We start from the raw sequence: 22365 nt of genomic DNA on the forward strand, positions 1-22365 counted from the left end.
ATCAGGATGAGCCACTAGAATCCAGCAGCTTGTTTGGGCGAGGGCTCAGGTCTTTACTTCCCAATGCAGCCGGGAGGAGGTTGTAACAGGCCTCTGGATGAGAAAGGTGAGCGAGCTGTAATTAATACATGAACTGCAGTGTTTATCTTCTAGAGGTACAAGTCCCTTTTTTTTCCAAATAATTTTTCTGCAGGTCTTTGGACCTTAGGGAGAATCTTTGCCCTTACACTTGGATTCCACCCCGCACCCCCATTATATTTTTTTTTTAATTATTTTTATGCAATCTTGAGTGAAATGTTGCACCTGACTGGATTGATGATAAGAGAATTCTTGAAAATCCTTTCTGTTTTCCAGTGTACGGTTAGAAGTGCTGAAAGCCAAACTTGGAAAGAGTTTTGGCTGAAGAACACAAGAGATGCAGAACAAAACTTAATAGAGCTGTTGCGTTAGGAATGCAATTCAGCAAGGATCCGTCACCATAGGTTCAAGCAGGTAATTTTATTTATTTATTTACTTATTTTTCATGGTAATGAGCGCTCCAGCTCTTACCTCGTGCTGCTGTTGTGCTGACCTAGCTTGCAGTAAACAGTTTACTCCCTGAGACCCGGCCTCTTCCCTTCCAGCTCGTTATGTCTCATGTGCATAAGATTTCCAGTGTAACTGCATTTGCCTGAGGGCACCAATCCTAATGAGTTCATGCCTATGCTGAACTGTTTCCTTTTCACAGAATAATCACGAAACCAACTTAGCAAGCAAATGGGGCAGGGAGAGCTGCTTAATGCATCCCTTTCACAGACCCTGCATGGAGAAGGCCTGAGAAGAGGAATGTCAGTCGGCAGGAGCACAAAGCATCATTCTTTACATTCTCTTCAAACTCTTCCCAAAACTTTTTAAAGCCGTTGCCCAGTTGGTTGCTGGATGGAGGTGAGAACAGGAGTGGGAGTGCTAACTTAGCGAAACAAGCTCAGTTCTGGAAGCCGTGTCGGCCAACGAGCCCCATGCTGTGCAAAAAGAGACATCTGCTAGTAGTGCTCTCAAGAAGGGAGCGCAGATGAAGACAGGGTTGCAGAGAGATGCTCTCTGATTTTAACCTTTCAGGAACACTTTAATGTCTTGTCTTCCTGTCGCTGCACGTTGCATTATAAACCCTGTGCCATCAACTAAGACACTTAAGCAAAATTTCCAAATGTGAAGTGTGATGAAGTACTGAGCAAGTCTTTTTTTTTTTTTTTCTTTTGTTGTGCTCAAACCAGGTCTTTGTTAAAAGTCTAATCACAGCAGTATCATGTTTGTAGTGGCCCAGTCTTCTCAAAGTAGTGACGACTCTGCTGAGGGGTGGCTATGCGGCACCTCAGGGAGTTTGCTGCAGCCCTTTCAAAACATTTACAGTCCTATTTTAGTTTGCCTTTGAAAACCCCAGGGTTTACTGAGCAGCAGAAGAAATTCACTGGATTCACCGGAGTTTTTTCCTCTAGTGGATGGATTCTGACTTCCTCCGGCTGAGCAGTCTCAGCACTTGGTGATTCTGTGGATTCACGTCCAGTGACAGACCCCTAGGATGGAAGAAAGAGTTTGGACAATGTTCTCTGGGAATTGCTATTTTAAAATCACTGGCTTCTATCATAGCCTAATTCAAACAGTTCCAAACAGTGGAGTAAGTGAGGCAAAAAGTGCGGTGTTGCACACCAAGCTGTAAACTTTCTGATTTTGAAGCTGGCCTTTAAAGCCAAGCACTGCGGTTTGGTATTTGTTGCAGCTTATTTTTGTGTCCCTTTGCTATCCCTCAGGCTAAATCTTGGCAGAATGCTGTTTTTTGCTGTGTGAGGGGGTTGTACATGATTCATTCATTTACGTGTTTCCTCTTGTGGCTGAAATGTGTTATCTTTTATTCCTTCTCCATTCCTACCACCACTGATACTTCTGCACCTGCTCACTTCAGAAATGACAACTATATTGTGAAGTTCTGAGCCTTGTCTTTTTGGGGGACACCATGCACGCATTCTTGCTGGTACGACATACATAATACACATATGATGAGCATTTGAAACCCTTCCATGAAACCTTTGACTTCTTGTTAAGAATGCAAGCCTTCTATTGGAACAATAAATCTGAGTTAAAAAAACAAAACTGAAAATTCACCTTGTGCATAGAGGTGAGATGAAAATACCCACTTTTAGACCAAAATTGCACTGTGTCTTGAAGTACTACACTTCAATAATACTACTGAAGAAAATAAAAACATGTTTGTGTACCTTGAGTACCTTTGCCTCTTTCTTCTTTATCTAAAATCTTCATCACTGTGTTTGCATTTACTATTGTCCTGTATTCAGGCATACAAATGACTGGGGGGAGAAGGCGAAAAGCCCCAGCGGAGATATTGCAAAAACTTGCAGGTAAGAAACGGGGTAGAAAATAGTAAGAGAAGCTGAAGGAACAAATAGCCTGTTGCTAAGCTGGGCTCATTGTTATGCACAGTGTGAAGTGTGAGGGAATGTTTTTGAAGATGTAAAAACAAAGGAGTTGGTCTGCTTTTGTTTCCCTTCAGTCCTTCTGGTATGCGAGGAAACAGGCTTCTGCTTTAGAAGTAGATCTGGCGTTTGCCCAAGAGACCTGAGTGGAAAAAATAAAAATATTCATCACCTTACTCGCTGCTGACCACTGCAAACAAATGTCAGGGAGGCCAGTGAATTATTTTTCTTAAATCCCTCCTTACATGGCTTTGATACAATCCTGGTTGCTTGGTAAAAATATTAATGGTGTTTAGATGAGGATAATGATGAATATCGCTATCACAGAGGTCACACGTAAGCAAAGCTTTAAAATCTCTTGAAATTGGATGAGTTTCAGGAGCGAGGAGCTGCGTGATCTTGATTTGCTGGTGCCCTTCCACACAGGTTCCTCATCGCGATGGGTCTGAGGATCTGCTCTTGTTGTTAGAGCTGTCACCGGCTCTCTGCAGAAACTTAAGACTTGAGAGGGGATCTCATCAACGTTTATAAATACCGGAGGTGTGGGGGACAGAGGGATTTGGCCAACCTCTTTTCGGTGGTTTGTGGGGACAGGACAAGGGGCAATGGCCACAAAATGGAGCCCAGGAAGCTCTGCACTGACATGCGAAAGAACTTCACAGTGAGGGTGACGGAGCACTGGGACAGGCTGCCCAGGGAGGTTGTGGAGTCTCCTCTGGAGATATTCAAGGCCCATCTGGACGCCTACCTGGGCAGCCTGCTCTGAGGAACCTGCTTTGGCAGGGGGTTGGACCCAATGATCTTTCGAGGTGCATTGAACCGAGCTTTTACCTTCACGTGGTAGGCCGGCAGTCCTTATCTGATGCTGATTATCCATTTCTTCTACTCTTTCTTCCTCACAGGGAAGCAAAAGAAACCACCTTAGCTACAAGTGAAAGAATATCTTTTTTTTAAGTATGAGAAAACTGGTTTCAGATCTGCCAGAAAGCGAGAGCCCCGAGAGGGGTGTTAAGGAGTTACTGTCTTTGGACCTCTAGTTGAGGCATCTCAAACACTTTCAAAACATTCATCTTCGTTCTGACTTTGGAACTCATTTCCTACTGTTTGCTGTACCAAAACTGCGTTCTTTGTCATATTTTCCAGGCCCAGCTCTTGAGCGTTGCCTCAGCAATGCTGCGGATTGCAGCTGCAGCTGCCTGCTAGAAAATTTCCCCGCTGAAGAAGTGAAACACGTGCTCGCGTCTCGAGAGGAAGAGCTGGCACAGACCCAGCATCGTAGCTCTGGGATGATGTCTGATCCTTCATCCTGCATTTTTATCCTGCTGGAACTGCCTATGAGGGGCACGTGAGGGTCCTCTCACGTGCATGTGTGCTTTTTCTCCAATCTGTGCGTGTTTTAGGGTGGGAGAAAGCGTGGGCCTCCTGGCTGTGTTCTCCCTTGGGAGGTTACAAAGCTAACAGCCTTTCCCCTGGTTTATTTTTGCTTGTTCTCAGGTGGTCGGGTTTGGATTTCCCCTCTTTTAGGGTGTTTGTTGTACGTAGCCAGTGTTCAACATAGAGATCTGAATCATTCACTTGGGGTAATTAATACTGGCCTAATTACGCAGGTGAGTTTTGCACTGAAATTTTTAATGGTAGTTAATAACTAGAAGAGTTCCTCATTCCCCACCTTTATGATTCAGCCCTTTGCCTTCCATGCCTCCAAAGAATAAGGGCACTTGATGAAATAAACTCCCTGTTAATTTTTTCTTGGGCAACCCTCCCCGTCCCCGTGCCTCCTGTGCCGAGAAGCAGAGGGAGCTGCTGAGGAAGCCCTGGCTGGATTCAGCGCCGTGATGTTGTGCCTCATCCCAAACGGGGCAGGACATACCTGAGATGTGGGTTTCTGAGGGCAAAAGTAGAAAAGAGGTCAGGCAGGGACAGAGGCTGCTGTGCTAGTGCGGCTTTCTGCTCGGGGAGTCCTGAAGCTGTTTGCCAGGTGGGAGGTTTGCTAGAGAAGATCTTTATATCCCATCCTTTATATCCCATCCTTTTTACTTCCCAAAGTGCCTGCTAGCCTAACCTGGTAGAGTTATCCTTTATGGGCTCAGCTTTAGTGTTTGCTTGAATGCACGAGTACCTCTTACACAGTGTATTAAAAATCCCTTCCACCTACTCCGCTTCAAATTCCCCCTTTGTTTGTTCCCTTTTATTTCTGGTCTGCTCTGAATATCCCAGTGTCTGGAATTTGTCTTTTATAATGATATATAGCGTGGTGCGACGCCAGCCTGGACTCCGGGGAATTTTTGTTCATGTTAAGATTTGAAAATCTTTATAAACACATCTTTGAGGGAAAACAGTCTGGGATTTAAAGAACAGGATGAAGAGTCGAAGATCCCAGTGCTCTTACCAGCTGCATCGCGTCCTTCTGGGCTGACATTTTTTTGGGGAAAAAAGAAAACCTCTGAAACTCAGAGCCAGGGTTCTGGTGCTATGTAAATACATGTAAAAAATCGATGAACAGCTTTTGTTCCTGAACACTCGGGCACACATGCACTACTCTGAGGAGGAAAAAAAATAATAAATTTTTGAGAAAAGCCAAACGTTCTGTTACAGAAATTAGCCCTGGTGTTTTGGCTGTCCTTCGCTTACCTTCTTCAGTCCGAGGCGGGTGAATGCGGGGCAGTATCTTAGGGTACTTAAGATGATCTCTGGCATACTTGTAGTGTTCTGGAGAAGAGGGTGAGCTTGGTCGTGAGATGTGGTTCTGAGCGTGGTGAGGTGGGCATGGGCAGCCGGGGGGAGTTGAGGAGGTCTGCAGGAGGCAGAGGGATGTGGGAGGTAGATTTGAAGGAGGATGTGTGGGTGGTGACACAGCAGGGGAAAAGGTCACGAAACCTGGCTGTGCTCCGTAGCGAGATCTTGAGGCTGCTGTGGGTAGAGGACAAAGCCAATCACACGTTGAAGGTGACGAGGAAAGGGGTAGGGTACATCTACGTGACACCTCAAATCAACAGGTTATTTATATCTTCAATAGTGCACACGGTTTGGGCTTTCTCCTCTAAAAAAAAATAAGAATCAGCAAAAGTTTCCAAAATAGATCACATTGAACAGGCTCTGTCTTAGGAGCAGCTGTGATGGATTTGGGAAGAAATGACCGAGGGGGGCATGGCAGTGGCCTGGAAAAGCAAGAAGGGGGTCTTCAAAGGAACTGGTAGCAGTCAGGGACACAACACACGGTGGGGTTTTACACCTGGATGGATCTGTGCAGCTCCTTGCCTTGGGGCTTTTGGATACTAAAATTTGCCTGGGCTCGTGGGGGAGCACCTTACGTGCTTGTCTTGTCCTTGCTTTTCCTTGGTCATTTGTGAGCACGGCCAGATGGACCCGGGGGCTGACCTGCTGCTGGTTCCTTTGTTCACCTTCAGCAGTTTTGTCAGGAGCCAGCCCCAAAATCTTTGCTCTCTTAATACACAAAATTCCTGGCAATTACCGGCAGCGTAGCTAACGTGCAGGAACACCAACGCTGTAACAACCGCACAGAAGATAATTATTTCCATCATTTTCACAACAAGCCATCGCACGTAGGCAGTGTGATTTACCCAGACTTTTTGTTGTCTTCATTTTGATGAAACTCCCCCAAATGCTGGTCCTAAAAACTCGAGCTTTTCGGGCAAGAGCCAATCTGGTTCTGCGGGTGACCAAGACGAACGCGGTGGAGAAAGGGAGGAGGCTGCGGTCACTCGGTGGTGGACGTGCTCATCGCCCCCACGTCTGTTAATCTGATAAATTGAGCCTACATCAGTAACGCTTTGACTCTCCCAACTTCCTTCTGGTGCTGCTCCTTGGCCTGGCTCCCTGCTTTCCAGCAGGAAGAGATGTAATTATTAAGAAGCCAGAAAGGGCAGGAGGTAGCAGTGAGAGCGGCAGATCCCAAACCCTTTGCTCTTTACCCCCGTAACCCCGGAGGATTTGGTGACCCTGGACGTCTCGCACTGCCCACACCAGCACTGAAGGTCGGCCACGACCCTGCTGAGCCTTCCCCGATGGCCGGATCCTGCAAACTCAGCCTCCTAAAAAGGAGAGGGTTCAACATCTCCCACTCACTGCAATTTCCTATGAGCCTGTGGGCTGACATCAAGTCCCAGTGATATTTCAATAAACAACAGTCCCTAAACCCCTCCCTTCCAGCCAATGGTGCCAGCACGCCAGTACATTTTAGGGTTTTAGCTGAGAGTTGTCTTTTTATTTTTTTTCCCCAAAGCTTTGAAGGTCCATGACCTTTGCCCAGGCTGTCCAGGAGCTGACATGCAGATGTACAGAGGACAGGGCAGCATCTCCTGCAGCCTTCGAGAGCTAGGGTTGGTCCTGGTTTTCCAGTTGGCCTGATGGTCCTTTGTTGCTTGAGTTTTAAGGCTTCCCTTCCCTTCTTGATGTCAGAACCTTCCGACAGGGCAGGGAGCACAAGCCCTGTATGGGGAATGACGGTTTCCTCCAGCGTCACACGCAGCTAGAGACATTAAAGGAAAAAGGGGTGACGTTCTCAATCCTCACCGTCATGCTCGTTCTTAAACCACTTCCTGGCTCCAACGTCCCCCTCAGATCACCCATTTCTTCCTTTTCAGCTCTGGCAGCACCTGGAAACTGGAGCAAACCTACACACAGAGCCCCGATACCTGTCTGTGGCTCCTATTTTTCTTTTTTCTTTATCTTTTTTTGGGAAAGGGAGTTTTATGTTTCAGCTTTTTATGTATTTATACTTTTTTAGAATCAACTGGACATGGCAAGGTTGGGATTTTTGCCCCTCCTTCTTTCCCATACTGACCCGACACGGCCGGCAAGGGGAGAGGTTTTGGGTCACCCTATGGCCACACACACAGCGCTGCCTGGTGCTTGTATACGGGAAGGAGAGACAAGTGCCCCAAAATTGTGCTTCTCACCACCTGCACCTCGTGGCAGCCACCCTAAAAGTTTTGGGTGGGAGCCGACGGACCGATTTGCTCCGCGATGCACCAGCATCACGCCACCGCCTTTCTGGGTGCAGATCGGGCTGTTTTAGGGCAGAGGGATCGATGTAGATAGATTTTTTTTTGCCAGGCTGGGGAAATCCCCCGGGGTGCTGGGTCTTTCCCGGGTGGGTGACGCCGATGCAGAAATGCAAGGCTGTGTCTTACCGGCAAATTCCCCGCACCCGCAGCGGGGCGGCCGATGCTGGTTTTTGTTACCAGCTCTCGAAACGCGGTTGCAGAAGAGGAAACGGGGCGCACTTCGGTCGTTGCCAACATCTCCTGCGGTGTTTCTGCTTCTCCCCGGGGCAAATGGCTGCGAGCAAAACCTCTGGGGCTGCCTGGGGAGGACGTGGCCCCCGCGAGCAATTACCAGCAGAAAAACAACCACCGGCTGCTCCCGGGCGGCGCAATTAGCGCTCGCGGGGCTGGAGCACGGGGATAGCACTGCTCTCAAGACACCCATCACCTTTTTGATTTCTTCCCTGTTTCAGACTGTTGTTGTTGCTTATTTTTTAGCCAAAACTGGGGAAGGTGGCTGGCGACCTGCTGGGGTGGCAAGGGACGGCTGCCTTGCTTCTGTGCCTCCCAGCCCCGGGTGCCTTCACCTTCAGCATCTCCAGCTCCTCCGCCACCCACCTCAGGGCCACATCCCGCTCCCCGTCAATCCTCCCCAATTCTGACTTTTTTTTTTATTGTTGCTTTTTTTGGTCACGGCCGCGGCAGGGGGTCCCTTATCGAGGCAGCAGCGTGCTTCCTCCCTCCGGCCCCTTTGTGCCGGGCAGCCTCCGCGGCGGCTCCCAGCGGGGCTCCTTGTGATTTTTGGCACCCGCACCATGCAGCTCTCTGTTGTCTCCAGCTTTTGGGATTTCCCTCGGAGTCTGATGCCCTGCGTATCACTGTGAGCTTGTGTATGTATAAATCTGGTGGAGAACCAGTCTTGTGAGCTGCTGGCAGCCGGATACGTCCTTTTGTTTTCAAGAATGCACCAGCAGGCAACACCGAGCGATGCTGGGTTAAGCAACTAAAAAATCACCCGGGTGAGGAGGAAGCAGTGCCACGTGCGTCATGCCTATAAAATGCACACGTTTCTAAATTTTGAAAATATTTTGGAAATATTTTTTAATATTCAGGAAACCTCAACCTTTTCCTTCAGGAAAACCTCATCCTGGGTGGGGACACAGAGGGAAAGCACCTTGGAGCAACAAAATGGGGCTTGGGTTTGCTGGGCGACTGGTGCCAAATTTCCGAGGTCACCCATTGACTGGGTGCTCACACCCCGAGGGCTCTGCCTGCTGCTGGTGGCTTTGACCCGGGGCTGCCCCATAGCTGCCCCTTGCCCTGCCCCATGGGACCCAGTCCTGGCACAGCACCAGGAGAGCCCAGAGGGCTGGAGGGGCCCCGTCGGGCACAGCCCCGGCACGGGCACAGCAGTCACTGCTCTGCTGTCTTCTTTTCTCTCTTATTTTCCATATTCTTTCTTCCCTTTCTTCCCTAAACTTCTCCTCCTTTCCCTTTTCCTTTCTTCTCCTCCTTTTCCATCTTCTTTCTTCTCTTTTTTTTCTCTTTTTCTTCTCCTTTTCTTCCTTCTTTCTATCCTTGTCATCTTTTTCTTCCTTCTTCTTCCCCCTCCTTTCCTTCTTCTTATTATTTGTCCTTTTTTTCTCTTCTCTATTCCTCCTTTTCCATTCTTTTCTTCTTCTTTCATCTTTGTTTTTGCCTTCATCTTTATCTTCACAGCTGGACCCTGTGGGCAGCGTTGGCATTTCTCCCATCAGCATCGCTCCACTGACCCTCAGAGCTGGGGTTTTACCTCCCATCCACCTCACTTTTTTTTTTTTTCTTCTTTTTTTTTTTCTCCAGACCTTCCAGTTATTTCTGGGGAGAGAGCTGAGGGAAGCCACAGGTTCTTTTCTTTCTTTACCTCTTTTCTTCCTGTTACTTTTGCTGTGCAAGAGGGATGGGAATCACGGGAAAGGGAAGCACATAATGTGTTTGCTAACTTTGGTTTTATAAAGAGGATTAAAGAAGTTTTGTCGGGCTTCCCTCTCCCTTCGTGCCCAAATGCAATCGCTAGGGGGAGGCAGAAGGTAAATTAATTTCTCCTAAACTCGGCAGGATTACGCCACTTTATAAATGACAGCAGGGTAGATGTACGTAGGAGAGCTGCAAGCAGGAGGAAGCCCATACAGAAACACCTACCACACACAAAAAAACAACCCCCAGCCCTCTAAAATTACACAAATATTTATGTACCAGCAAATTGACAACAAACGGAGCCCCACGATCCCGTTCTGCCCCTTCAGGACATCTCCCCAGGGGCTAAAGCCCGGTGCAAGATGCCCAGGCCAGTACGGGGAGGCTGCAGCGGGACCCAGCAGGGCTCTGGGGACATTTGGGATGCTGTAAATGCAAACACACCGCCGTGGGAGAAAGCCTACACCAGCCTGCCAAGATGTGACAACTTAGAAGAAGAAAGGATTTTTTTTCTTTTTTTTTTTTTTTTTTCTGGTATTAAATTATGACTGACATTTTAAAGGCTATGTTGTCAAAGCTGTACATCAGACAGCCTAATTGCCTTCTTTGCGTTGCCCCTAATGACAAGCGAGGCTACGGCAGCTGAAAGAGCTCGAAGCATCCCGTAATTTGCACATCATCACCTGGGCTGTTTGCTTTCTGCCTCACTCCGCACAGACAGCGAGAGGAGCCTCGTGTTTTGAGGCACTTTCCCTCGTTTCACTGAGTGTTGGGAAATCCCAGACTCCAGCCAAAGCTGGTTAAAATGGAATGGAGATGGTTTTACACCAGGGTGCTCTCCCCCCAGTACTTTAATCCCTTTTTATTATTATTATTGCGGAGAGATGAAGCAAGCTGGGCTCTGCTTCGAGGTCACACCACAAGCAACATCGATGCCTTGACTCCAGTTTCCAACACCCTACAAAAGGAAGGTGCCTGCTCTCAAAACACGGAGGGAAGGAGGAAAGCTGTGAGGCCGACCTTTAACGAGGGACAGCTGGCTTGTCCCTGATGAGCTAATTGCAACCAGGCGGGTGGCCCGGCACTATGAGTGCATATATCAGAGAGGGGCTGCAGCATTTGCTGTGCCTGGGGGGAAATCTCCTGGGTTGTTTTAGGGAGGAAGAAGTGTTTTAGGTTTTTTGGGGGTCTTGTTTTAATGTTGTGAGCCCTCTGCCATGAAGCCTTTGCCCCTCCTGGTGCTCCTTGCCCTGGTGCCCTTGGCATGGGGACCAGCACCCAGGAGGCTGCTGAGCCCCCCATGTGGGGCTGCTGGTGCTGCCCCAGGGGTGAGTGATGGGGGGATGCCCTGACCCTCTTTTGGGGCTGTTATTGTGCTGATCATGACCTGGAAGCACAAACTGGGTAGCGCTGCTGGTGTTGGAGGTGGGGAGCAGGCATCACTTGTTGCTGCAGGGAGAAGGGAGGTGGCGGGGGCTCTGGGTGGGCTCGCTGCTTCTTGGCTACCTGCCTTGGGCTGCACCAGTGCGGGTGCTGGCAGCTGGGTGTGCAGTAAGAGTGTTTTCTTCATAGGTATGTGGATCCTGCCCGGAGCATCAGGATGCGAAGCCAGGTAAGATTTAACTCCTATACCTGTGTTTCAAGCTGCAGGACCCCTGGGCAGGAGCACTGTGCTGTAGCAAGTTGCTGTTGGGGGGCAATTAAAGCACATAGCAGGAGCTCAGTCCAAATCTGAACCCTGCTCCTGCAGGGCAAACCCACTGCTAGCGGCTCTTCTAGCTCGGAGGTAGCATTTTTTGGAAAATGCTGTGTTTCTGGCTCCCCAAGGGAAACCATTCCCTGTTTTGAGGGCTAAGTTAGCTGTAGTGGGATGTTAGCATTGCTCATCCTACTGAGCCTATGAGGACTTCTTGCTTGGCTGAAGCCTTGAAGTGAAAGGGGGTGGAGATGCCTTCAGGACAGCACTGCCTGCAGGCTCTGTGGCTGTCTGAGCATTCATCCCCAAGCTCCTGCTCTCCTTTTTCCCTTCTTCAGGGTGGAAGTAAGGGCTAGTAACTCTCCGGGAGGTGGGGATGGAGGACAACTTGAGATTGTCCCTTTTTGTCTTGCAGGGGCAGAGTTTCCGTGGGTAATGGCATACGCATCCATGAGAAGCTGCCACAGGGTCCTGAGGGATGCCCACGGGGAGTTTTCTCCTCCTGCATACTGCAGCGATTCTCCGGTCAACTTCTGGTGCAACTGGACCATCTGGGCAGGCTCCAGGAAGCATATTGTCATTTACATCCAGGGCTTTACCACTAAGGAAGGTTGTAACAAGAACGAGGACAAGATCCTCTTCGAAGGGGTTTCCTCGCTGGTGGAGAACAGCGTGGTTTATGCCTGCTGGAAGAAGGAGACGCACGTTTTCGCCACCTTTGCTCAGGCTGTCCGTGTGGTGCTGCTGAAGAGGTACGTGCCGAACCGCAGGGACGCACAGTTCAAAGGGAAATATTTCACCTTCCAGGGTGAGAAAGGCAGATCTCCCTCCAGCCTTGCTTCAATTCCCAGAACTCTATCTCCAGAGCTTCCCAAACCAGGCGGTGTTTTTGAGCCTGGACGGGCTGAAGGCCCCAGGGACGTGCTGGGCTTGGCGAGCACGGACAGCACCGAGAGCTCTGGTGTGACTGCGGTGCTGCACGACGTGTCCCCACAGGGAAGAGGCCCTGCAGGAAACCCTGATGGGCTCAGAGGCACAGAGATCCCACTCCTGGAAGCAAAACCTGCTCACGTGCCGGGGCCTGAGCCACCAGCAGGCCAGAGGCCCTGCGAGGAGGATCAGTGTGGGAGCCCTGCCACGAGTGGAGATGTCACATTTTCAAGTGTGCCTTTGGAAACTCCTCTGCTCAGAGCCTTGCAGGGAGCAGAGCCTTTTCTGCAGCCCACAGACATGGGTCAGGAAGGTGATCTGTCCGTCCTGCAGCCTACCCTGAGGCTGGGAGATGTGGGCAGCCCCCAGCCCACCATTAAACCAACACACGCCGCTCACCTGGACATAGCTGCTCGCTCACGGGCTCTGTCCCCTGGCAGAAGGGAAAGCCAAGGCCCTGTTGGTACTACCACGTACCAGGGGCTGGGTGCAGCTGGTTTGGAGGAGGACAAGAGCCAGGAGGAGGACAAAAGCCATGGAGCAGCGAGGGGTGGTGCTGGTGGCCTTGCGAAGGGCCTGGTGCCAAGTACCCCGCATGATGCTGTGAGGAGGGACAGCTCGCAGCTACCACCTGAGAGAAGCCAAAGCAGTTTTGAGGGTTTGTCCACAACTCAACCCCACCTGGGAAAGGCCAGCCTCCAGCATGCGAAGCCGATGGGTATTTCTCCCCTGGAAATAAGGAAATTCCCCACACCGGCCCTCTCCCACCCTGACCACGTCCCTGCGGGCTTAGGATCTGGCAATTTCTCCCCCAGGGATCCTCTTCCTTCACAAGCAGAGGCTGTTTCCAGGTTGGACTCACCTCCAGCAGCAGCTCTGGGTTTGGGTGCTGTCAGGAGAAGGGCAGGGACCCCACCAGCCAGCCCTGGAGGACAGGAGGAGCTCTCCCCGTCACCACCCCACCACCCATCAGCAGCCCCCACGCTGGGTGCAGAGGTGTCCCCCGGCCCCCTTGGCCTTGAGATGAGCAAACGGGTGCTGGAAGAGGGTGGCCAGCGAGAAGAAACCCCATCTCCTGCAGGATTTCCAGCCAGAGGTCCCTCTGTGTCCTCCATCCCCAGGCTGAGGTCTGTCACAGGCCTTCCTTGTCCCCAGCACCAGGTGAGTTGTGGCTGTGGGGTGGCATCTGGGGGGAGAGGGAAGACCAAAACACCACAGCAGCATCCAGTGACTGACTGGCTTTTGCCACCCTCCTCGGGGGATTTAACATGCAGAAAATCATGAAAGGCCTCCAAGTGGGTGCTGGTGAGCAGGGAAATGCCTCCTTGAGCCATCGTCCCTCCAGTCCTCCTGTGGACCTGCGGGGACAAAGAGTGCTGCGAGGCCAGGAGCTGCAGCAGCCCTACAGTTATCCCGTGTCCAGAAAGACACTGATACCAGGAGGACAGCGGCAGCAACATGCTGGTAGGTCTCTGAGTGCTTGTGTCTTGCTGCGAGATGTCTTTAGGATTGGAGGGGGTGTCTGTCACCTGCAGCCCCAGCCTGGCAGCTGAGACCCCAGCTGCCTGTGGGTGCTTCCAACAGAGCAGTCTTGTTGGCCAAGCCTCTTTTAGGATTAAAAACATGTAGCTCAAGCTCTCCGAGGCTGGAAGGGCTGTGGGGAGGCATGCAGAGCAGCCAGGTCCCTCAGCTCAGTGCTGTTTGTAGGGCAGAGATGGGGCTCTGGGGGCTGGAGCTCCAGGAACCTCCCAGCAGGAGGTGGTTTAAAACAGGACCTCTTCTGCTGTAACTCCTAGAACAATAATATCTGTGCCTTGGTGTGTATAACAACCACTGATGGTGTTCCCTCTCTGTTCTCAATGTGCCAGAGCTGGGGCTGCCCTGGGCGACAGAGTACGTCCCCGCCAGGAGCTGCCACGTCGTCCTTCGGGGTAGGTCTGGGATGTTTTACCTCCCCCAGCACGGTGACATTAAAGCAAACATCTGGTGCAACTGGACCATCTGGGCAGGCCCCCAGAAGCACGTTGTCATCTACGTCCAGGGCTTTCAGGGGAGCGAAGGCTGCGGGAAGAATCAGGACAAGATGATTTTCCAAGGGGTCCTCTCAAGCGTGGAGACCAAAGTCGTGTACGCCTGCCACAACCGAGGCACTCTGATCTTCGCTACACGAGCCACCGTGGTCCACGTGTTATTTCTGTCTGGGGGCGGCTCCCGAAGCAGTGAATACAAACACTTCAAGGGACAGTATTATGTATTTGGAGACGATGAAGCTGCGGGTTCTTCAAATGAAGTGATGGCTCCCAGAGAGCCTGTTCAGGAGAGCTGGAGGACAGCGGTAACAAAAAGCTTCCTGCCCATGCTGGGAGCTTCTCCGAGCCCATCAGCTGTGCCTCCTGCAGACAGGATCAAGCCTGAGTTCACAAGCTCGGATGAAGAAGACCAACACCTTCCTGACCTTGCAGAAGGTGCCCAGCCTGGCGCTAGCCTTGACAAACGTGGTGAGCTGCAGGATGACACCAAGATGGGAAGGAGCCCTCAGGATGGTGGCACCGAGGGGGGAGAGCCCAGTGATATGTTGGTGGCTCCAGCCAGAGGCGATGCTGGGTGTGAAGCTGAGCAACCGCCCTTGGAGGCTGCAAAGGGGGATGCAGGGCTGCTATCTGCTCCGGTCACTGTAGCCCCATGTAGCTCATCTGGTGTCCCACCTTCAGAGGTGCCCAGCAGCACTGCAGGCCTCCCTGATGACTTCTCTAACCTGGGTCAGGCCCGTGGCACGCTGGCAGCAGAGGTGGTCACCACACATCGCCTGCCAACACTGGAAAAGCCACCGCTAAACACAGCTACACAACCTTCTCCTCTCCATCCCTCTCCTGGTGTGACTGCTGGAGGTATGGTGTCACCACAGGGAACACACGAAGACCTCTCTGGTAAGGGATTTTATGGGTTATTTGTGGCTCAACTGATGCCCAACATTGTCCAGTGTCCATTTCCAGAGAAGGAGCACTCTTGAGAGGCTTTTATTGCATGTTGGAGATTCATCTGTTCCCTTCCGCTGGTCCATGCGGTAGCACTCCTGACTTTCACCATGTCTAAGGAAGGTGGAACTGGGGAAGACACTACAGGGTTATCTGCTGTATCATAGGCATTTATGGGATGTCAGAACAGTCTGAGCTCCAGAATTTAAAGGGAGGAGGGGGAAAATGACATTCATCCCCCATTGAAGTTTAGGAGTTGATGGTAGCTTACTTTTTATTCCCCCTTGCCAGTGGGCAGAGGTCAGCAGCCTGACTCTTCTCCCTGCTCTCACAGATCTGGCTTCTGTCCTGGCATCCCTGGAGAACGGTACAGCCCTGCAGTCCCTGCACCATCCAGGCGGTGAGTGATGCAAAGGCTTCAGGCAGGTCTTCAAGCACTGCCCGAAGTCTGGTGTGCTGGGCAGTGCTGTGCTTGGGCATCGTCTGCTCGTGAAACTTTGAGGGGAGTGTGGGGTGCTCCTCACCAGCGGCAATTTGGACAGCACTTTGTGCTGGAGAAAGCTGAGCTCACATGCTGAAGCTGGCATAAATGCTGGGCAGTTCCAGAATTGTTTGTTGGCTCTTTTAAAGTTTACTTTTTCCTAAGGTAAATGAGTGGATTCTGTCCTCACTTCCTCAAACACTCACATGGGTGTCTCAGGACTGCCTGGCTCAGGAGCCTTGCTCCTCAGACTGGGGAGAACAGCACAACCTGCCCATGGGAGCAGCAGCTAAGCACAGAACCGGGCTTGGGTGGCACAGCAAGCCCCAGAAAGAGCTTGCAAAAAGGAATCAATGCAGAAGGGGGCTGTGCTTTGAATAGGAGAAATATTGCTGAATAAATAATCTTTTAAACAACAGGCTCTGGCAAGTCTGTGCTAGCCTGGATTCAGCCAGACCACAGCTGTTTATCTAAGCTGATCCCAAACAGAGATGGGTGAGAGAGGAGGGCTTTTAGGGCATTGCAAATTACAGAGATAGCTTTGGGAAAGGTGATTGCTGAGGAAGCTTGAATGCAATCAAATGCACGTTAATGCTTTGTGTGCTCTTTGCTCAAAGATCGATCCCAGGATTCAGCACTGGGCATTAGTTGAGGTTAGCCTTGACCCATTCATCACCAGCCTGTTCTACCTGATGCACAGCATCTGGAAACACCCATGCTGGCACTAGGATGAGGACGTCTTTGTGTAGCTGTTGTGCTGTTGCCATTATCTGGGGCTAAATCTAATAAGTTTAAGAGCCTGTTTGTCGACTTAAACATGCTCAGATGTTGTTTCTTCTGGTAGATGTGCTGTTTGAAGTAACGACTGAAATCAAGCACAAGGAGTGGATCTCTCCTGGTGGAAACGAGCTCAGAAAAGATCTTTTAGAGTCCATTAAGAACCACGTAAGTCTGGGCGTGGGGATGGAAAATCAAATGTTATGTCCCAAATGCTCAGCTACTGGAGATAACATCCTGCTCTTCACCCTAGGGATTTTCTGCTAATGCCATGTGATGAGCTGGCATCTGAATTGCTTGTGCTGGTCACCAGCTGAGGCTGATGCTGTGGCAGGGTGCCCGGCTGCAGGGGCTGGCATCAGCTGCTATGGCCATCACAAGGCAGCAGAGAAGCTCTGCAGAGACAGGGATGCAACCAACCAAGGGTTGCAACTTGCTTCTAGAAATGGGACAGCTTCAAGTCAGAGCGCAGGAGGGGCAGGACTTGCTTGATTCCAAGTCTTCACCTGATCTTGCCTTCTGTGTGTGTAGGGTAGGGTTCAGCCTGCTCGAGAAAGCTGGATGGCATCCACCCATGGGTTAGTACCCAAATGCTTACCTGGGGTCACTGTTGCCCTTCTCAAATCACCTTGTGTGCTTGGAGTTGGGCTGAAGCTAGGCAGATGGGTGCCATTAGCAATATCCTAGAGGAAAGGCTCAGAGCATGAGGCAATGGGATGCTTAATGTGTCCTGAGCAGTCTGTGAAGGGTGTAAGAGCAAGAGGGGAGGGAGGATTGGGAAAAGCAAGCTTGATGCCATATCTGTGCCCACCAAATGTTGAATCATCACTGTTCGCTCTCGTTTTCAGATCCAGCAGAACCTGAAACTCTCTGCCACCAGAGTCAATGAAATAAAGTTAAAGGAAGTCAAAAGGTAGGGTTATTGGTGTACCACCCACTCAGCAGGCACCTCTGTAACCTGTGGTGCTCCTCATTCTCCTCCAGCAAAGCAGGCTCTTGCCACAAACACTCATTGCAAGAGCCTGCAGCACCGTGACTCTGCACTAAAGAGTGGAAGGCCCAAATTTCATGGCAGGGCCTGGCAGTGATGCTTTCCTCCTGCTTCACCCTGGGCTCTCCCTGCCTGCAGGACGAGCAATGCCAGCCTGCTGCTCACCTTCTGGCTGCACCTGAAGCCCCAGGAGAGAAATGTGTCCCTGCTCCTGCATTCCCAGCTGGAAGAGCTGCTCGGTGCCTCGGTGGGGGTGGAGAAGCTGCAGCTGGTCTCGCTGCTGGTGGAAGGTGGGTGTCTTGGGCTGGCAGCAGGGCCCTTGTGTGCCAAGCCTCGTGTGCCTCACGGCACCTATTCCCTGTCAGATGTGAACGAGTGCAGCTCGGGAGTCAGCCTGTGTGGGGAGGAGGCAGAGTGCTTCAACGGTGTGGGCACCTACTTGTGCCGCTGCAAGAAGGGCTACGAGGACCATTCTCCCACAAAATCTGGCACGCTGTGCGTCCGTGCTCCCGCATCAGGTAGGGGACCCAGTAACGCTCTTGTGCTCTGTTTCTTCTGTATCTCTCTGTGGTGATAGTGCTGGGGAATGAGGGTGCATGATCATGTGTGCAGAGATGGTGTGAATGTGCTGCATGGATGAGCAAGTCACTTGTGCAGCATCCTCAGTAGCTGCCTGCTCTTCAGAGGGCTCCTATATACCAGCTCGTGCCATGTGTTACCTTGACTGGGGTCCAACCAGCTGTGCCTTTGCTATCAGGTGTTACATCTGACGCTTAAAAATAGCACTACTGCTGGCACAGTGGCTTTAGGAGTGGGAAAAATAGATAACATCTCTGCCAGGCACTTTGCAGCTGGATGTTCCTGTAGGCAAAAGAATGCTTCCAGCCCTAGATTCAGGAGCATCTCTGTACGAGTTGTGTGCAGACCAGGGAACTATGCAGTCCTCTCAGAAACTGAGGTCAGGTATGGAAGTCAGGAGGTGAGTCTTGTACTTGAAGGACAAACTGCTTTTACCTCATCCCATGCAGGCTCTAAAGGCATCAGTTTTCAGAGGTGAGCCTAGATAGGCATCCAAGGGGTGACCTACATCAGTTAACTGTGTCAGGTGGAAGTATCGCTGCCTGCTGGGTTTAATTAAGTGAGTTGCCTCCCACAGGCTCCTGAAAGCTTGACTGAGCTTTACCAAACCCTCCTTGGGTGTGGGTGGAAGCTGTCAGTGAAGCCTGTGTGCCCTGGGACCAGTGGGTGGATGTAGCAGCCAGTGCTTGAACCTGGTGTTTACGCTGCTAATTGCTGATGACAGCTGAGGTGTTTTGTCTGTGTTCTGTTTATGGTACTGCTAAATATGACCTCTCTATTAGGATTAGTTTCTCTCCCCCCCTCTTTGCTACTTTTCTTGCTGCAGGGTTAAAATTAGGCATGCGTGAGCCTTTACTTCCCCCAGATCTTCTGCTTCTCCTCATGTTGGCTGCTTGGAGCTTCAAGCAGAGAGTGGTCAAGGGTGATCTAGGGTTTACCTCTGCTACAGTGCAGTGATCAGTGAGCTTGGTCACTGAGATATGATCAATCTCCTGTCACACTGCAGGTCTTGGCAAGAAGGATGGTGATGTTCCCAGTGTTTCCCCTAGTGCTCCTCAAACAAATTGAGCACAAGGCTACCCAGATGGTTTGTGGTGCTTAACTGTAATCAGGGCTGGCTGATCCCATCTTGCAGAGTAATAGGGCCTCCTAGCCTGAAATACACCAGTATTCTGCAGTACCCACTTAAAACACTGCTACTTTGCCAAAATGCCTCCTCATCCTTGCAAAACTGGAAGTGGCTTCAAGATGGGGAAAAAAATTGGCTGAGCTCATGTTCCTCTTCCATCCTCTCAGCTCCAAATTCATTAACCAGTTGTGCAGTCTGAGCCTGTCCAGATCAGTTAGGTATTGCATTATATTAATATATTCCATAAATGCATCTTTATCTCTGGGGTGAGGGAGGGGGGCTCTTGAGGTGTGCAGGGGGGTGGCAGCAGGCTGCCCAGCCTTCATGTGGCCACATGTGATTTCAGTGATGGCTCTGCTGGGAAACCACCACCTCAAGGCCCAAATATTTCTTTGGGACAGGGTTTTGGGAGGGATGTTCCTCCCTGGAAGCAACAGGGAGGGTGGTTGGGGATGGTGTCCCCACCAGAGGTGCAGCTGCAGGCCCAACCGCTGAGGCTGTGGACCTTCTCTGTCAGGGATGGGTTTCCTGCTCCGACATGGTGACATCCTGGTGGGGGCGGCCATCATGGCCTGCCTGGCGACGCTGGTGGCCACCGCAGCCATGTGTGGGGCAAAATGCTGGGGACAGCGCCCCAGGAGGGACCCAGGGCCTGAGGAGCCACCAGAGAGGCCTGCAGAGGAACCGGTGATGGAGCTGCAGGACCTGGAGGACTGCCTGCGTCTTGACCCCTTCCAGCTGAAGCTGAGGGCCAGGCCCCCGGAGTGGCTGTGGGGGGCCCGTGCCCACCCTGGGCAGGCTTATCCGGTCTTCTTGGAGCAGTCCCCCCCGCTCTAGGGGGGCCATGACACCCTGCTGGCCACCATCACCTCTGCTGTTGGCCCTGTCTTCCTCAGCTACGTGGCCCCTCCTTGTGTCTTTTGTGGACAAACACCTCTCTCACAGTCGTCTTTGTCTTACTATTTATGACTTTTAGATGCTTGCTCACAGCACTCTGTCCTCTCCCGTGTTCTCTTCTTGAGATTTGTGTGGACGTGTCAGTACATGGAAAAATAAATGTTATTTTTTAAGAAAAAAAATAAGGAATAAGATGTCTTGCTACTTAATTTAAGAGATTAATTAGTCTTGCACCTGTGCTCTGTCCTGCCTCCTTTCCTCTGCCCATCATGCAGAGCTCTGCAGGAAGCCAGGGCAAGACTGAAGCCATTGACCAAATTCTCAGCTTCTTGCACACCATGGGTGAGAAACACGCTGGGGCTTGACTGTAAGATTCTGGGGAGTCTTCTGCTCTTTTTGAGCAATGGGGACAACACTTTTTGTGCTTTTGTGAATCCTGGATGCTGAGCAGCTACTTGCAAACAGCAACACCCACTACCCTATCCTCCTTACTGCCAATAAAGTGCAGTTGTGTCCCTAAGTCTGGGGTTGTGACTTCTCTATCTTTGTTTCAATTCTGTATTTACTTTTTTTTTTTTTTTTTTTTTAATTCGAGTAACCTTGGTCTTTCTCTCGGGGAAGGTATGTCGATGGTGTGGTGGCAAATGTCCCACTGGAGGGCAGTGTCCGCCACTGAAAGCCTCTCACAGGCTGCTGTGCGGGGCTGGCCCTGTGCAGGGGCTGCCAGATGTGGGGTACAGCTGGAGGGGGCTGCTCCCTGCTGCAGCTCAGGGAAGATGTTTGCTTGTGTGCCCTCTGAGAGCAGCCTCACCCCAGTTATTTGGTGCTGATGGGGCTCCTGCCTGCAGAACAGGCTCCCTGGCACCAGCTGGCGTTGGTGCTGTCCAGATCTGGGTACCAGGTGCAAACCAATCTCCCCAAAATGCCCCGGTTGTTGCTTGGTTTGCCTGACACATGGCTATCAGCTCTCACAGAGCACTTTCTATATGTGTGGTTTTCAAAGTATGTTGCAAATAGCAGGGAATTGATTGCGAGTGTCTCCATAGGAGGCAGATAAACGTGTGTAATTTTCCATCATAAAGAGAAGGAAGCCATTAGCGGGTCTGTATTTTTGTGGAGTGCGGTTGTTTCCTCGACGAGGTCAAAGAACAAAGCGAGGGCTAAAATAATACTGTCCTCGTTGCTGGGAAACAAATTTCTCCAGCCCACATAGAATTGGACAGTAAAGGTTGGGAAAAACACAACTGTATCTTTAGCCATCTCTCCACCTTGTAGCCTTGGGTTGAGTCCCTCTTAGAGCTCATCCTGTACAAAATTAGGGCCAAAGCAGGATTTGGCTGGGCACCTTCTCCCCTTTTCACCCCTTGGCTCCATGAAGGAGTCCCTGCAGGTGCCTGTCCTCCTCCATCCATGGGCAGCTCCCAGGTGGAGGTTTGGAGGCTGGGGGTCTCCCAGGGAATGAGGATGAGGGGCAAAGCTCTGCCTGCCTCTGCTTCACCCAGTGCACTGCTCAGCTTGCCCTTAAACCCAGGAATAATTAATGCTGTGGGGAAAGTACCCAGCATTTCACCTACCCACCCCATCCTGTTCCCATACACATCTTAAATTCATTAGAAACCACTGAGGGAAACCCTACAGTGCCTGTGTGTGAGTGAGAAATGGGTGGCTGGGGAGGATCTGGCTGCCGGGAGCTCATGGTCTGAGGCGAGGGTGCGTGCTGGTTTCAGCCCCCGGGTTTTGAGGAGCAGTTTGCACTGTGTGCTAGGCACAAGGCTCCCACCGGGTGCCCTTTCAGGACAGCCTGAGCCCTCTGTTGCTGTATTTTGGAGAAATGTCAGGCTTTTATTGGAAGCATCTACATTGCACGAGTGTGCAAAACACAGCAGGATTTTGATCCGAACACCAAGCCCACCACGAGCAGTAGGTGTTACTGTTTTCCTGCTACAAACATCAGCTGCTTTCTGTCCCAAAGAAGGTTGCTTTTTGTTTTCCACTGAGGCCAAAAGAGCTGTGTGCAGCCCCCCTATGCCTTACGGGCTGCTGGCTGGCTGCAGGACAGCCCACCCCAGGGCTGAGTCCCTCTCCTCGCCTGCTCTCCTGAGTTGCACTGAGAGGGGTTGACTTCTTTCCCTGCTGCAGCTCAGAGTCTTGGCACCTGTTCTTCCAAAATCTTTCTCATCTGCTGTAGAGCGAATTAATGGACAATAAAATGAGGCAAAAAGTGAACCTTCTGGGTCTGTAAATCTGAATTCTTGCATTGCAGGCTGAGACTGACTGGAAGCTATTCTGCTTCTGACATCCAAAATGGATTTGTCATCTCTCTGTGCAGCACTCAGCTCATTCGCAGCCCTGGGCCATATGAAATGACACACTCTGTGGATTTATGGGCTATGAGGCATGATTTTTTTTTGCAGCAGGAATCATTCCCACATGCATTATCGCTGAGCTATTGCAGTGCGTGCGGAGGTTTGGGAGAGCCT

The 22365-nt window shown here is 51.0% G+C and overlaps 1 protein-coding gene across 1 annotated transcript; it reads left to right on the forward strand.

The window, feature by feature from the left end:
- Positions 1 to 10538: 10538 nt before the first annotated feature.
- LOC137853321 (uncharacterized) lies at positions 10539 to 20463 on the forward strand. Its single transcript, XM_068675566.1, has 11 exons — positions 10539 to 10758; positions 11003 to 11042; positions 11542 to 13217; positions 13331 to 13520; positions 13925 to 14983; positions 15366 to 15431; positions 16357 to 16457; positions 17138 to 17202; positions 17419 to 17570; positions 17646 to 17798; positions 19506 to 20463. Exons 1-11 carry the CDS (start codon positions 10648 to 10650, stop codon positions 19823 to 19825), a joined length of 3933 nt encoding a protein of 1310 aa, XP_068531667.1. The 5' UTR covers positions 10539 to 10647; the 3' UTR covers positions 19826 to 20463.
- The last annotated feature ends 1902 nt before the right edge of the window (positions 20464 to 22365 follow it).

This window comes from Anas acuta, chromosome 3, assembly GCF_963932015.1.
Source record: "Anas acuta chromosome 3, bAnaAcu1.1, whole genome shotgun sequence".
NCBI classification, from domain to species: Eukaryota; Metazoa; Chordata; class Aves; order Anseriformes; family Anatidae; genus Anas; species Anas acuta.